The 15453-nt window shown below is 35.6% G+C and overlaps 3 protein-coding genes across 7 annotated transcripts in view; all 3 read left to right on the forward strand.

The window, feature by feature from the left end:
- Positions 1–185: 185 nt before the first annotated feature.
- Positions 186–5137, forward strand: LOC111462696 (U-box domain-containing protein 52-like). Of its 2 annotated transcripts, none has more exons than XM_023106394.1 (10): positions 186–491; positions 583–827; positions 1636–1754; positions 1921–2042; positions 2307–2515; positions 2598–2655; positions 2812–3112; positions 3203–3304; positions 3375–3803; positions 3897–5137. In XM_023106394.1, the coding sequence occupies exons 2-10, from the start codon at positions 620–622 to the stop codon at positions 4665–4667; spliced, it is 2319 nt and encodes a 772-aa protein (XP_022962162.1). In that variant the 5' UTR covers positions 186–491; positions 583–619; the 3' UTR covers positions 4668–5137. The 2 variants fall into 2 exon arrangements, with proteins under 2 accessions (XP_022962162.1, XP_022962161.1); XM_023106393.1 differs by having other exon boundaries at positions 187–507.
- Positions 5138–7218: 2081 nt separating this feature from the next.
- LOC111462993 (trifunctional UDP-glucose 4,6-dehydratase/UDP-4-keto-6-deoxy-D-glucose 3,5-epimerase/UDP-4-keto-L-rhamnose-reductase RHM3-like) lies at positions 7219–10414 on the forward strand. The gene is made up of 3 exons (XM_023106822.1): positions 7219–7369; positions 7668–9288; positions 9782–10414. Exons 2-3 carry the CDS (start codon positions 7729–7731, stop codon positions 10223–10225), a joined length of 2004 nt encoding a protein of 667 aa, XP_022962590.1. The 5' UTR covers positions 7219–7369; positions 7668–7728; the 3' UTR covers positions 10226–10414.
- A 4717-nt stretch (positions 10415–15131) lies between these two features.
- LOC111462755 (exocyst complex component EXO70A1-like) overlaps positions 15132–15453 on the forward strand; it is a 4068-nt gene continuing 3746 nt past the window's right edge. For all 4 annotated transcript variants that reach the window (XM_023106480.1, XM_023106479.1, XM_023106482.1 and 1 more), the window contains exon 1: positions 15132–15301. The gene's annotated coding sequence lies outside the window, so the exon portion shown is untranslated. The remainder of the gene's footprint in view (positions 15302–15453) is intronic.

Raw genomic sequence — 15453 nt, forward strand, 5'->3', positions numbered from 1 at the left:
TTTTTTTTTTTTTTTTTTTTTTTTTGATAGTGTAAGAATATTACCAAATTTTTTAAAAATTTAAATATTTTTTAAATAAATTAAAAAATTGAGATATTTTTATTAATTTAGCATTTTTAAGTATTTATCCAAAATGAAAAAAAGGTAAGACAAAAACGAGAAATTGTAATGAAAAAAGAAACCCCAGCTGGACGAACGTTCTCGAGTTGGCTCAAAGTTGTAAAAACTGGAAAAAGGGGGAAAGAAGAAGGAAGATGAAGTTAGATGAAAACAGACAGCTTCCAAATTTCCCAATTAGTTTGGTGGAAAAGAAAATGGAGAAATCCACCAACGAAACAGCCCCCGCAAATCATGCCTCTCGTTCGAATTCCAGATGCCTCTCCGCTCTTATTTTTGGACCATCTTCCTTCCTTCTTCTCCGACGAATCACAGTTTCCTCCGACACACAGCGGCAATCCAGACAGAGCTTGCTTTGCTTCTTGCTTTTGCCGGAACAAGGAGATTTTGGTAGGGTTAGGGTTAGGGTTTTTCTTCCTCTGTTTCTCTCTGCTTTTTTTCTAATGGTTCTGTTGATTTCTGCAGAAAGGGGAGGCGGTCGCCGGCAATCAATTGGTGAGAAATGTGGACTCATAATAAGGTTGTAAAGGAAAAGAAGGAGGCGGTCACTGGAAATCAATTGGTGGGAATCGCCATTGATAAGGACAAAGGAAGTCAAGTTGCTCTCAAATGGGCCACTGAGAATCTCCTTCTCAAGGGCCAAACTGCCATTCTCATCCATGTCAAACTCAGACCTTCCTCCCATTCTGGCTCGTTCCTGTCTTCTCCTAGTAAGTAAATTGTTGAACAATGAAAAATGGTTATATTATTATCGCAAAGCTCCATTGTTTATCAGAATTTTCATTTTCGTTACTAGATAAGCCTCTAAGATAAGGTGTAGAAGGGTAGGAAATTTGGTCATGTAATGCTAGAATATATATATGGGTAGAAGGGGAAAATGTATGATTTGAGGTTACATGTCTACCGCTAGTAGATATTGTACTCTTTGAGCTTCCATCGTTCCCCTCTCTAACCGATGTGGGATCTCACAATCCACCCTGCTTCGGGGCCTAGCGTCCTCGTTGACACTTGTTACTTTCTCCAATCGACGTGGGACACCCAATCCTCCCTCTTCGGGGCCCAGCTTCCTTGCTGGCACACCACCTCGTGTCCACCTCCCCTCAGAGTTGAGTGTCCTTGCTAGCATATTGTCCGGTGTCTGGCTTTGATACCATTTGTAACTGCCCAAGCTCACTGTTAGCAGATATTGTCCTCTTTGAGCTTTTTTCTTCGAGCTTTTTTAAAATGCGATGAGATCCTACATCGGTTGGGAAGGAGAACGTAGCATTCTTTATAAGGGTGTGGAAATCTCTCCCTAGCAGACGGGTTTTAAAAACCTTGAGGCGAAGCTCGAAAGGTAAAAGCCCAAAGAGGACAATATTTGCTAGCGGTAGACTTGGGCTGTTACGTTACAAGAATCATTATTGACGGAGTGGAACAGCGTTTACTTTGTTTTTTAGGATTTTATGCCATGTTCTTCAAATTTATAGTCTTAGTGAGCTTCCATTGAAATGAAATTACTATGCTTTTTGGGTGCAGAGGTAATGTCAACAACTGACAATGGCAATGGCAATAGCAATGTTTCGGTAAGCAAGGAAATTGATCCGAGCACGAGGGAGTTGTTCCTTCCCTTTCGATGCTTCTGTACCCGTAAAGATGTAAGTTCTCTACCTCTTTTTTACCATAAATGAAGCAATTACTTGAAAGTACAATGGATTTTGACATAGATATTCGAGAACTAAGCGAAATTTAAGAAGAAAAATGATAATCAAGATGTGTTTTGGATCATTCTTATCATAAATTTACCTTATTTTCTTGCGTTAGGTGTCTTGCAAAGACATAGTCATAGAAGATGTAGATGTTGGAAAAGCGCTGATCGAATATGTCTCTCAGGCTGGAATTGATAATTTGGTTGTCGGAGCCACGACTAGAAGTGGCTTTTTGAGGTTTGTAGTTAGTTAGTTTCGTAAATTCTTCACTCGCACTAAACTTCTAAAGCTCGTTCAGTAATGTTCTCGTTTCTTGTCTTTTATTGTCAAAATTTTATATGCATTTCTTGGAATACTAAACATTCATGTTTGTCAAAAACTGGAAACGAGAATAGAAAAGGTTTACAAGTGAGCCTTAACACTCTGTTTTGTTCATTTGAGTTCGAACGGTATTTAATTTTCCTATCTCGGTGGTTTTCATATACCATTTTGCCTCGGAAGATTCAAGACGATAGATATTCCGGGCAGTGTTATCAAAGGAGCACCAGACTTCTGCAATGTTTATGTCATATCAAGAGGGAAAATCCAAAATATGCGAACGGCGTCACGTCCTGCTCCTGCTTCTTCTCCTCTTCGAAGTTTATTGCTGAACCAATCTGGTGTTGGATCACATTCAGCTGAATCACAATTTCCTCAGATTGAAAATATGAGTTCAGTTTTTTCCTGAATTGTTACTATGCTTTTTCTCCTTTACCATGGTTTGCTTCGAATAACCCATCTGATCTTAACTAGGACCTGAAAAGCCTCCCCTCGAAGCAGCACGCCGATCTCAGGACAACTCCGAGTTCAGGTCAGCAACATTTTGTGCAAATTGTTATTATGGCATCTTAATGAGCTCAAAATGTAAAAGAAAAACTTGGATATGAGTTACATTACTCAGCTCACGGTGGCTTCATTTTAATTAGCGATCTGTTGAGCGTTATTAAGCAAATTGTCTTCGGAACAGGTCACCGTTCACTAGGAAAGGCTACCATGGAAAAATGCCAGGGGAAATCAGTCTGCCAGATACCGATATTTCTTTTGTTAGCTCGGGAAGGCCGAGTGTTGACCGATTGTTCCCTGCATTATTTGACACCCCAGATTCAGGAAGGACTCCCCCACGACTGTCCAGTGGCAACGATTCTGATATATATGTTAGCTTCGAGTCACAGCAGTTCGGACGTAAATCATTGGATGTAAACTATCCACCTGAATTTTCATCGATGTTATCAGAAGATGATAGATTATCGACTTCGTCACAAAGTATGGTAAGTGTTAGAAGCCGTGAAGCCGTGAAGCCGTGATGTTGTAAGGAAATTGAAGCCGTGATGTTTGTTTTTATATGTTGATGACTGCAGGAAGAAGTAGAGGCTGAGATGAGGAGGCTGAAGCTGGAACTAAAGCAAACTATGGAAATGTATAGCACAGCCTGCAAGGAAGCAATTACAGCTAAACAAAAGGTGAAAGAAATTGTCTCTTTATATGGAAATAGTTTAGAAGTTTCATACAAACTCTTCACATCTGCTGCAGGCGGTAGAGCTTCAGCGATGGAAATCCGAGGAAGAACAGAGATTAGAGGAGGCGAGACATGCAGAGGAAGCTGCATTAGCGATGGTCGAGCAGGAAAAGGCGAAGTCTCGAGCTGCTATGGAGGCAGCTGAAGCATCTAAAAGGATCGCTGAGTTGGAAGCACGGAAGAGAATTAATGCGGAAATGAAAGCATTCAAGGAAGCAGATGAGAAGAAGAAGGCATTAGATGCTTTAGCAAACCAAGACGTCAGGTATCGGAAGTACTCGATCGAGGAGATCGAAGCTGCTACCGAGTTATTTTCAGAATCTTTAAAGATTGGAGAGGGAGGTTATGGGCCTGTTTATAAAGGTTATTTAGACCACACACCGGTTGCGATTAAGGTATTACGCCCCGATGCAGCTCAAGGAAGGTCACAGTTCCAGAAAGAGGTGAGAAACGTATCGGTATCGTTCGTTCACAGATTCTCCGGTGTTTTTTGTTATAACATAATCTATTAAACTTGTTTCTGGCATCATGTTTAGGTCGAAGTACTTAGCTGCATACGACATCCGAACATGGTTCTTCTCCTTGGAGCATGCCCTGAATATGGCTGCTTGGTCTATGAGTTTATGGGACATGGTAGCTTGGATGACTGCCTCTTTCGCCGGGGCGATAACTCGAGACCTCTTTCTTGGCAACGTAGATTCAAAATTGCAGCTGAAATCGGCACTGCCTTGTTGTTCCTTCACCAGACTAAGCCTGAACCGCTCGTGCACCGTGATTTGAAGCCAGCCAACATCTTGCTCGATAATAACTACGTTAGCAAGATTAGCGATGTCGGTTTGGCTAGGCTTGTTCCCCCATCTATAGCAGACAGTGTGACACAATATCGAATGACTTCAACCGCTGGCACGTTCTGTTATATCGATCCCGAGTATCAACAAACTGGCATGCTCGGTGTAAAATCCGACATATATTCTTTGGGGATCATGTTTTTGCAGCTGATTACAGCAAAGCCACCCATGGGATTGACTCACCATGTGGAAAGAGCTATTGAGAAAGGGACTTTATCCGAAATTCTTGATCCATCTGTTACTGATTGGCCGGTTGAAGAAACCTCCTCCTTTGCAGAGTTGGCTTTAAAATGTGCAGAGTTGAGAAGGAAGGATCGACCCGATCTTTGTAAGGTCGTTCTCCCCGAACTCATCAAATTACAATCGCTTGCCGAAGCCAGCATGTACTCGTCGACGAGGGACGGCGTTAGCAGCCCTGTGTACAGCCGCAGTCGGGCTACTGCAAGAAGAGTAAGCTAAAGAGATGTGTATTTGGATCGTTAACAGCCCTGTGTCAGCCTCACAGTTTTAAGACGTGTCTACAAGTCAGAGATTTCCACACCTTTATAAGAAATGCTTCGTGGGATCTCATACCACTTTTATAATGAATGCTTCGTTATAAGACGATCTAAAGAAGTCTGACACAGTCCTGTGCATCCAAAATCGTCAACAATCCCATTTCATATCGCAACAACTTCTTTACAAAAATTCCATTGCTCCTCACTTTTGGCTGCTCGTTTGGTATTGGATGGTGAATCTTGCAATAGCTATGGAGTCTACTCACAGTCGTAGTAAAAACTTCATTTCCAGAAATAGACGACTGAGTATTGTCTCCATAGGACGAGGAAAAGGAAAGTGATATATTTTGTAAATAACATAGTGTTCCACATATAGCATCGTCGTATTTGTGGATACTTCCATTTGTATATAATTGATCACTTTGTCGTAACCCACATTTATGTATGATTATCAAAGATTTACGTGATGCTCACTCCTATTAGTCGTCGTCTTTTTATTTCTCCACAGCCTGGTTAGTATCTCGTCGGGATTTCATTTTGGTCATTTCATATATCTTTACCCGGGAGAGATTTTCAATTAAACACTATTTTCTTTTTTAAAAAAAATTAATTCAAATGTTTCAATTAAAATAATCAATTTCTTAAACTTTTATTAAGTCATTATCAAACGCCATAAATTTTGTAATTTTATTTAGAATTACTAAAATATTGTAATTAAACTGAATTTTTTACCATAAAAATTAAATTGAAAAAAATAAAAGTATATACACAACTAAAACATTTTGTGAATATTTGAAATTGAGTTGCACGAAGAGTTCTAATGCTTTATCTCCTAATTTCTGTATTTATTTATTTATTTATTTATTTTCCATATTTCAATTTTCGTAAATAATCTAAATCATAATTAAAACTTAGGTAACTTTGTCCTAATATTATAAAATCTGAAATTATATTAGAAAACAATAATAAAAGAAAAAAAAATCTTTTTATTTATCATGGTATCAACTTAAACCTAAAATTATAATTTCATTAATTTAAACATTAAATTTTAATATTTCACTTCATCATTTTTAATAATATTTTTAAACTAAAATATATATATATATATATATATATATATATATATATATATATATATATATTAAAAATACTTTTTTTTTATTTAGAAAATACTCTTAAATTTGTAAAAGTACCAAAAATATTTTAAAAATAATTTTTAAGTTCCTTTTCCTTTTTTAAAAATTTCTAAAAACTTCAAAAATAATTTATACTAACAAACTTTCAAAATTAATATTAAAAGTGTGATAATCTGTTAATATATTAACCACAAAAAAAAAATTAATACTTTTTTATAAATGTTAAGAGTGTTAATGCTACCTTCTAAATTTTATAGATATTTTTTAAAGATAATATTCACGTAAGGATATACTAGAATATTAATTAAATTTTTTAAAGCTTAAAATATTACTGAAACAAAATAAAGTATTTATTATTATTAAAAAAAAAAAAAAAAACTTTTAGAAATTCGGTTGGAGGATAAAAGGGACTTTTGGAATAATGTCGCGTGAAAAAAAGTGACCATAGTATCAGAATTTTGGCAGAGTTATCATAAAAAACAAAACCCATGCCATAATAGAAAGCTTATTTCCTTATTTGTGGATTTATTTATTTTTATTTTCCATATTTCTATTATTTTCGAAAATATTTTTAAATCATAATTAAAACTTACCTACCTTATGATTTTTTTTGTCAACTTTTTCCTAATATTTTAAAATTTCTAATTATATTAGATAATATATATATATATCTAAAAACTCAATTTTTTAATGGTGTACTCTTATTCTATATATATATATATATATATAAACTCAACTCTTGAATGGTGTATTTTTATTCTCGGTGGACAATTAGTTTATTATTCTTTTTATTCCTTATTGACATCGAACTCGATTTGTCATCCCTCCACTGCAACGAGTGCGAGGGTTTTGGATTTGGCCTTGTAGAAAAATATCGTGCCCTTCCTCTCCAGCATTAATACGCAATTGGTTCATCTATTCACGAGCATCACACTATCCAGGCCATAAAATTCGGCCAAAACGGCCACCTCCCTTGTTATCTGATATTCCTCACATTTGTTGTTGTCGGTAACAAATTCGAAGATAAAGAGGAATATAAATGTCAGTTTGTTTTATGTGGGTCCTACTTTCAATAATAGCCGGATCCTACCATTTTAGTATATATTATTAAAAAAATATAATTAAAAGTTCAAACCATATATATATATATATGCAACGAATCATAATTTTATATCCAAAATTTACACAAATAAATAATATTCCCAAATTTAAAAAAACTACCAAAAATATATTTAAAATATTTAAAAGAAATATAATATGGATTTTTATTAATGGAAAAAATTAATAAATGAAGATAGGCAAATTAAGCGGGACATGCACCACGTAACACTTGTTTTAGCCTTCTAATCGCGTAGTCAGAGAGCTATTTAAGTTTCTAACAAACCATTACGGCCCTTACGCCTCTCGTTCTCGCTCTTTTTTTCCCCCTCACCCATTTTTATCGCTCCATTTTCCTTGTGTTCCTATAACTTTCTATGAACTTTCTCCTTCTGCACCTTTCCTTCTTCAACCTCCGATCATCCTCAGAGTATGTTTTTGTTTCGGTTCTTTTTGTTTTTCAATGTCGTGTTGTTTTTAATCTGTTTTTTGCGTTGCGTTCTTTTGATTTTATGGTTTGTTGTTCCGTAATTTTGATTGAATTTGCGTTTGTTTGTGATTGATGAATCTCTGATTGTGTTGGAATTGATGCTTCTGGAATCGTTTCTTCGTTTTCATCCGTTTTCGTTATTGTTATTATTGTGATTTTTGTATGAAGCAGCTTTATATTGTTCGATTTTTTTTTTTTTTTTTTTTTTTTTTTTTTTTTTTTTTTGATCTGGTTCAAGGATTCAAAGTTTNGTTCGTCAGTGGTGATTTGTTGAATTAATCAACGAGGAGAAGAAGAAAATGGCACCAGGAAATGAGGCATATGCTCCGAGGAATATTCTCATCACAGGAGCTGCAGGTTTCATAGCCTCTCATGTTACTAACCGTTTGGTCAAAAACTATCCGCATTACAAGATTGTGGCTCTTGACAAGCTAGATTACTGCTCCAGCATTAAGAACCTGCGCCCTTCTCAGACCTCTCCCAATTTTCGATTCATAAAGGGGGATATTGTTTCGGCTGATCTCATCAATTACCTTTTGGTTGCTGAAGAAATTGATACGATTATGCATTTTGCTGCCCAAACACATGTCGACAATTCGTTTGGGAACTCGTTTGAGTTCACGAACAACAATATTTATGGTACTCATGTTCTTCTTGAGGCCTGCAAAGTCACTCAAAGGATCAAGAGGTTCATTCATGTCAGCACTGATGAGGTTTATGGTGAGACTGATTTAGAGACAGATATTGGGAATCCTGAGGCTTCACAGCTTCTTCCCACTAATCCTTACTCTGCAACGAAGGCAGGGGCTGAAATGCTGGTCATGGCTTATCATCGGTCTTACGGCCTCCCGACAATTACAACTCGAGGCAATAATGTCTATGGACCTAATCAATACCCTGAAAAGCTTATCCCCAAGTTCATTCTCCTGGCCATGAATGGTGAGAAGTTGCCAATCCATGGGAATGGCTCAAATGTGAGAAGCTATCTATACAGCGAGGATGTTGCTCAGGCATTTGAAGTGATTCTGCATAAAGGAGTGATTGGTCATGTTTACAATATTGGGACCAAAAAGGAGAGGAGAGTGTTGGATGTAGCAGGAGATATTTGTAAGTTGTTTGGGTCAAATCCTGAGAAAGCCATAGATTTTGTGCAAGACAGACCCTTCAATGACCAGAGGTATTTCTTGGATGACCAGAAGTTGAAGAAGCTAGGATGGAAAGAGAGCACACCATGGGAAGAAGGGCTGAAAAGGACATTGGACTGGTATACCCAAAACCCTGACTGGTGGGGCGACGTATCTGCTGCGCTTGACCCACACCCTCGAATCTCTGTAGCCACTCATTCCAATGAAGATTCCTGGTTTTTCCAGTATGGATTCTCGAGATTGACAAGATCATGCAGTGAGATCAACAAAGATGGTGATTTGAAGCAAGATCAGCAAGGACTGAAGTTTTTGATATATGGAAGAACTGGCTGGATAGGAGGTTTGCTAGGCAAACTGTGCAAAGAAAAGGGAATAGAATTCGAGTATGGCAATGGAAGATTGGAGGATAGAAGATCCTTAATTGACGATATAAGGCGAGTGAGACCGACTCATGTGTTCAATGCTGCAGGGGTCACTGGAAGGCCTAATGTGGACTGGTGTGAATCACATAAGGTTGAAACTATAAGGGCAAATGTAGTTGGGACACTGACTCTTGCGGATGTATGTAAGGAGCAAAGTCTCCTGTTGATGAACTTCGCAACTGGTTGCATTTTTGAATATGACAATGAGCATAAACTGGGATCAGGCATTGGATTCAAGGAGGAAGATAAGCCAAATTTTATAGGTTCATTTTACTCCAAGACCAAGGCCATGGTAATAGCTCTTTTCTTTCTTTTTCCCCTTCGAAGTTTTTCTATCTAATATGACTTGTCCTGTCAAATCCATAGTTGATTGAGTAGCGAGATTTATCATCATTTCATGTGACGACATATAATTCATGTTACGCTCCGTTCAACCCATTATATGAATATTTGACATCTTCTATGTCAAGAAGCAGTTTATGTAACAGCCTAAGTCCACCACTAATAGATATTGTCCTTTCTCGGTTGGCTTAGGTTGTTACAGTTTCCTTTAAGAAACGATTGATGCATGTGAACTGCTGGACATAATAGTTTATGTTTCTACTTGATTCTCTCGTTTCTGTCATGACTTTTCTGTATTAATTTGACACCAACTTGAAGAACAAGTGAAATTCTTGATACTTCAATGCACTTTGCATCAAGCAAGCGAGGCCTGCAGCTGAAAATCCAAACTATCATTTGCAAGATATTGAAGCATTTTTGTTGCAATGGCTAAATGTTTGCAGGTTGAGGAGCTGCTAAGAGAATATCCAAATGTGTGCACACTGAGAGTAAGAATGCCAATATCATCAGATCTAAGCAACCCCAGAAACTTCATCACCAAGATCAGCCGCTACAACAAGGTGGTAAACATTCCGAACAGCATGACGGTGCTGGACGAGCTGCTACCGATCTCAATCGAAATGGCAAAGAGGAACTGCAAAGGGATTTGGAACTTCACAAACCCGGGGGTGGTGAGCCACAATGAGATCTTGGAAATGTATAAGAAATACATCGACCCGAAGTTCAAATGGGAGAATTTCGGGTTGGAAGAACAAGCGAAGGTGATCGTGGCGCCGAGGAGCAACAACGAGTTGGATGCTTCAAAGCTAAAGAGGGAGTTCCCTGAATTGTTGTCCATCAAAGACTCCATTCTTAAGTTTGTTTTTGTGCCAAACAGGAAAGCTTAGAGAAGAGGAGAGGAGAGGAGAGGAGAATAAGGAAAAAGAGACTGAGTGAGTTTTTTTTGAAGATGTTTTGTTTATGGAGGAAGAGAGGTAGTTTTGCTTTGCCATTACGGTTCATATTACTAACTCTATACTGACATTTATATTTCTGTATTTGTTATAGTGGGGGTGGGGATTCTTCTTTATTTATTATTCAAATGAGTTTTTTTTTTTTTTTTTTTGTTTGTTTGTTTGTTAATATAGGTACTTAAATGACATCTTTACCCCTACCCTAAAATCATTTTTCAAAAATAGTTTTTTTTCAAAACTTTTTCGGGTTTGCTTTCGATTATTTTAGAGGGTGTTAAATAAACTTCATCATCCAAAACCGAAAATTCAATCAACCTAATTTAACACGTATAGTTTGTATTGTGTTCAAATAAATGAAAATTTTATAGGTTAAAGTTAGTTTTCCTAAACTTCAATACCAAATCAACTTGAATTTATAGTTAATTTTTAAACATATAGTTTTATATATATCTATATTGTTTTTATTTAATTATTTAATTTTTTTAAAAAAAGAAAGTAATGTTTTAAAATATATATTTAAATTGAATAGTAAAAAGTTTGAAAATTAAGTTTTTAAAATTTTGAATAAAGGTTCTTCATTATTTAATAAGGGCTCTTTGGGTTAAAAAATTTAAGCATATCCTGAACTAACCCACCCGTCAATCTTATTTGATAATTTAGTTGTGTATCTTTATATCCTAAACTAACCCACTATCCATTATTTGATAATTTAGTTATCTTTTCATATTCGTTCAATTTAGTTTAGATTTGACGATGTCTTTTGAAAACTTTTTTTTATCATGTGATCCAAATCCGGTAATTTTGAAAATAACATTTTTATGTTTTTGTTATATTGAAATTATAACTATAAAATAAAAATTTATATAAAAAGTACTAATATATATAAAAGATAATATATTATAAAATATAGGATATTGTAAAATAATAATCACACAATTTTTTTAAATATAAACACATGTTCTTAAATTATTAATTAATAATGGTTTATATTTAAGGTACTTGCAATTTACAAATAATTATATACAAAAGAATTTAAATGATATAGAAAATTCAGTTTTATGTAAATATAACAAATGAATTAGAAGGATAATAGTTAAAAATCTCTCACAGCCTAAGTCGGTCAGCCCGTTATCATTCGGTCAGCCTTCGGTTTTCCCGCCTTTTTTAAGAAGTTAATCAAATCAAATTTACTATTAATTTTAAAATAAATTTTTAATATAATTATATTTAATTTTATAATTATTTATTATGACTATTAAAAATAATTTTTAAAGGTAATATAAAATATATATTAAAATTGATTTATCCTAATAAAATGTTTGAATTATTTTACCTCTATTAAAAATAAAATATTAAATAAATCATTCTAATTCAAAAAATTTGTATTTAAATTTGATTTAGTTCATTCAAATCCGAACCATTGGTAGATTCAACTAAACCAACCCGACCCAATCTAGGATAGTCCGAGTAAAATTTGAATATGAACCAATATAGTAATTAAATGAGAGTAATTCAAAAAAATATAAGATTTATACTAATTCAAACAAACCCTATCCAATCTGGGATACTCGGAGTAAAATTTGAATAGGAACAAATATAATATTTAAATGAAAGTAATTCAAAAAAAAAATTATACTAATTCATTTAGGAAACTTTTATGAGTTTATATATAGTCGATAAATACTCTCTCTATTAGTGTACAAAAAGCCATCTCCATTCTCCACTGGACCGATTGTGCTCGATTCCGGCAAGGTTCTGTTCAATCGTCAAGATCGTCTTCGCTTCCCTCCACCTCCTCGGCCTCTCTCGGCGTTCCGCAGCCTCGTGCCGTACTTAGACTCCTATTTCAGCCTCTCTCTACGTTACGGCGAGGTTCTGTCAGTTTCCACCGCAGATCCTGACTCTCAACTTCACGAAACCTGAAGACGCGACGTGGATGATAAAATCGAGAGCGTTTCTGGTAAATTCTCCAGTTCCAAATCAGAATCCCCAAATCCAACACGTGCAATTTCTCAAAAATCGGGTAAGCCTCATTCTTCATCTACGGATTCGTATTGCATCTAGGGCTTCATATACAATGATAAAGTAGATTAGAAATTGGGGAACAGTTTCCTTAGACCGTCCCTAAAATTTTGCTCAATCGACTACCTCTCATGTTTTTGAACGAATACATAAAGAATCAACTGACGAGCAGGCTAGAATAATTTAATCGCTAAAGTTCAAAAAATCAGTCGATGTCGATCAGATTAAAAAAAAAATCAGTTAATCTCGGTTGGAAATAAATAGGCTTTGCTTCCGAAAACTTATAAATGCCTTGCTTATTAGGAAAACTTATAAATAGAGGCATTCTCTTGATGGCCCAAAACGAAGAGCTGAACACAAAAGGAGACGGCAGCACGAAAGACGATAGCGACAGTCGTGGGCGATGGAAACTGTTAGAAATGAGGTGATACACGCGGATTTGGTGAAATCGCTGTATCGGAGACGAGAAAATTGAAGGAGGATGAACAACCGAATAACAGAGAGCCTAGAGCCTAAGCTCGAAGAGAGAGAGCTCCAATTGCGGGAAAGAGAATTTGAGGAAGAAAGAAGAAAGAGGATGGAATGGAGAGAATTTGGCGAAATCGCTGTATCAGCGAATGAGCCAATGGAACTGCCAGATCATGAGGAGGAGAACAGAGATTCAGAGTAACAACTTAAAACTGCCGTGGATAAATCTGTGGAGAAGTCTCAGTTGCAAACGTTGAAATCCCTGAACGAGAACCTTTCGAAGGAGAAAGTATTGATTGAAAAAGAAAAGAGTTTTAGAAAAGGAGATCGAAAAGTTAGAGAAGGAAGTAGCTTAGCTGAGTGAGAATCTCAGACAGGAGAAGGAAAAGAATGGGAAGATAATCTCTGATCTTAAGAAGAAAGTTGAAGAAGGTGTGAAGAGAGAGAAAGACCTTGGAGATTGAGAGTCTAATGGACGAGCTAGTGAAGAATGAGGAAGATATAGAGATACTGACTCAACAGAGAAACTCACTCGACGTGAACCTAAATCAAGTTCAACAGGAGACAGTAAATTTACGACACACGATTGAGACACTCACTCATGACAAAGCTGAAATGGAGGAAGCAAAAATGGAAGTGGAAAATGTCGTCGTGGACTTGCAAAAGGAATTGAGTAAACTGAAAGAAGCCTTGATGTCTGAATCAAGCGTGGCTGAGAACGGGAGAAATGAAGAGTTGGTGTCTCAGATGGGCCGTTTTCGAGAAGATCTAAATGAAGTTTCATTAGAGAAGGACAACCTTATTTTGCCGCTCAAGGAAAAGGAGAGAAAATTGAAGAAACCACGACTGAGCTTGAGAAAATGAAAACGACGCAAAATAATTGAATAGAACATTTAAGTTTATAGCCGAGTTTTGTTGGAAATAAACTTAAACGAGAAAAAAAAAAAAAGGAGAGAAGCAGTTATTAATTTTAATTTTAAAATTTAGTAAAAGCGAATATGTATTTTATGAAAACGTGCTATAGCTATGGCCAATTTTAGCGTTAGGAAACTTCAGAGTATCTGAGCGTTAGGAAACGAGTTAGTTTCAAAGCGAGCGTTTATTTTCTACAAGTTGATATCAGAACGATTTTTAATTTCAACAAATTAGTATCAGAGCAATTTTATTTCAACAATCTCTGCTTAATTTCAGAGGAGTAGTCATTTGGTCATGTTAATTATTGTTTTGACTAAAGCCAAAATCTTGAATTATTATTATTATTATTATTATTTTGTGTGTGTGTGTGGCACTATTGTTCATGTGATTGTACTGCATGATTTCATTCAAACAAATATTCTTCCTGCTTTTATAAAGTTCCTAAAAATCACATGCTCGCCATACATTTTCTCTCGAATTATTCGAATTATTTCGTTATAAACGTGTTTTTTGAACCGTTCAAGAGTTTCTTTTTAATTTTAATATATTTGATGTTCGGCTTGTTGGATGATGAAAGTCTCGGCTAATTTAGAAAATGATCATGAGTTTATAAACAAATAATACTCTCTCCATTCGTATGAGACATTTTAGAGAAGTCCAAAGAATTATGTTCAAAGTGGACAATATCATACAATTGTGGAGAGTCGTGTTCATCTAACATGGTATTAGAGCCATGCTCTAAACTTAGTCGTGCCAATAGATTGGTAAATCCTCAAATGTCGAACAAAGGACCCCAAAAGAAAAAGTGTTAAGCTTTTTTGAAGGCAGTAAAAAATGACTAAGACTCCAAAGGAGTCGAGCCTCGATTAAGGGGAGGCGTACTTTGTTTGAGGGGAGGTGTTGGATGATGAAAGTCCCACGTCGGCTAATTTAGGGAATGATCATAGGTTTATAAACAAATAATACTTTCTTCATTGATACGAGATCATTTGGGAAAGTACAAAGTAAAGTCATGAGAACTTATGCTTAAAGTGGACAATATCATACCATTATGGAGAGTCGTGTTCATCTAACAAAGCTATGTTTGGTCTAGAAATGTTTTTTTTTTTCTATATTTTAAATCTTAATTATTTAGAAAATTTTTATTTTTTATTTTATTTTATTTAGTAAAACAAGTGAGTTGTGGGGTTTCCATGTGCCTGAGAATAAATTCCCTCTCTTTTTTGCTTTTCATTTCTGTGGGCCCCACTAGATGCAGCTTCCCCCACTTTGTCACTTCAATTCCCTAAATTAATTATAACCGAAAATATCATTTATTTCTTAAATTATTTTGTTGTTTATATTTTTATATATAAAAAAAATAATTTTATTTTTTATTTTTGTTTTTATTTTTTTTAATAGAAAAAGGAAGAGCTTTTGTATTTGCCTTACTGTCATGCGCTTTGCCATTCTCCTTCCCTCAAGAATCCCACCCCTCTCTCCCTCTCTCATTGAATCCTCAGACTCTGATTCCGAATCTCGGGTCCCCATTTTCGAACTACCCTTCTTCCGATTCATCTTGCTGAGTCAACTCAGACCCATTTTCCCAGATTTTCTCTCCTCCATGTGAGTGTTTCTTCGAGCTCTCTCTCTCTCTCTCAGTTGTTGTTTCTGTTCTACATTGTCTCTTCCTGTTGTTCATCACTGCTATCTCTGTTTTTTTTTTTTTTTTTTTTTTTTTTTTTTTTTTTTTTTTTTTTTTTTTTTTTTTTTTTTTT

The sequence above is a fragment of the Cucurbita moschata genome, unplaced genomic scaffold, assembly GCF_002738365.1.
Source record: "Cucurbita moschata cultivar Rifu unplaced genomic scaffold, Cmos_1.0 Cmo_Scf00027, whole genome shotgun sequence".
NCBI lineage: Eukaryota > Viridiplantae > Streptophyta > Magnoliopsida > Cucurbitales > Cucurbitaceae > Cucurbita > Cucurbita moschata.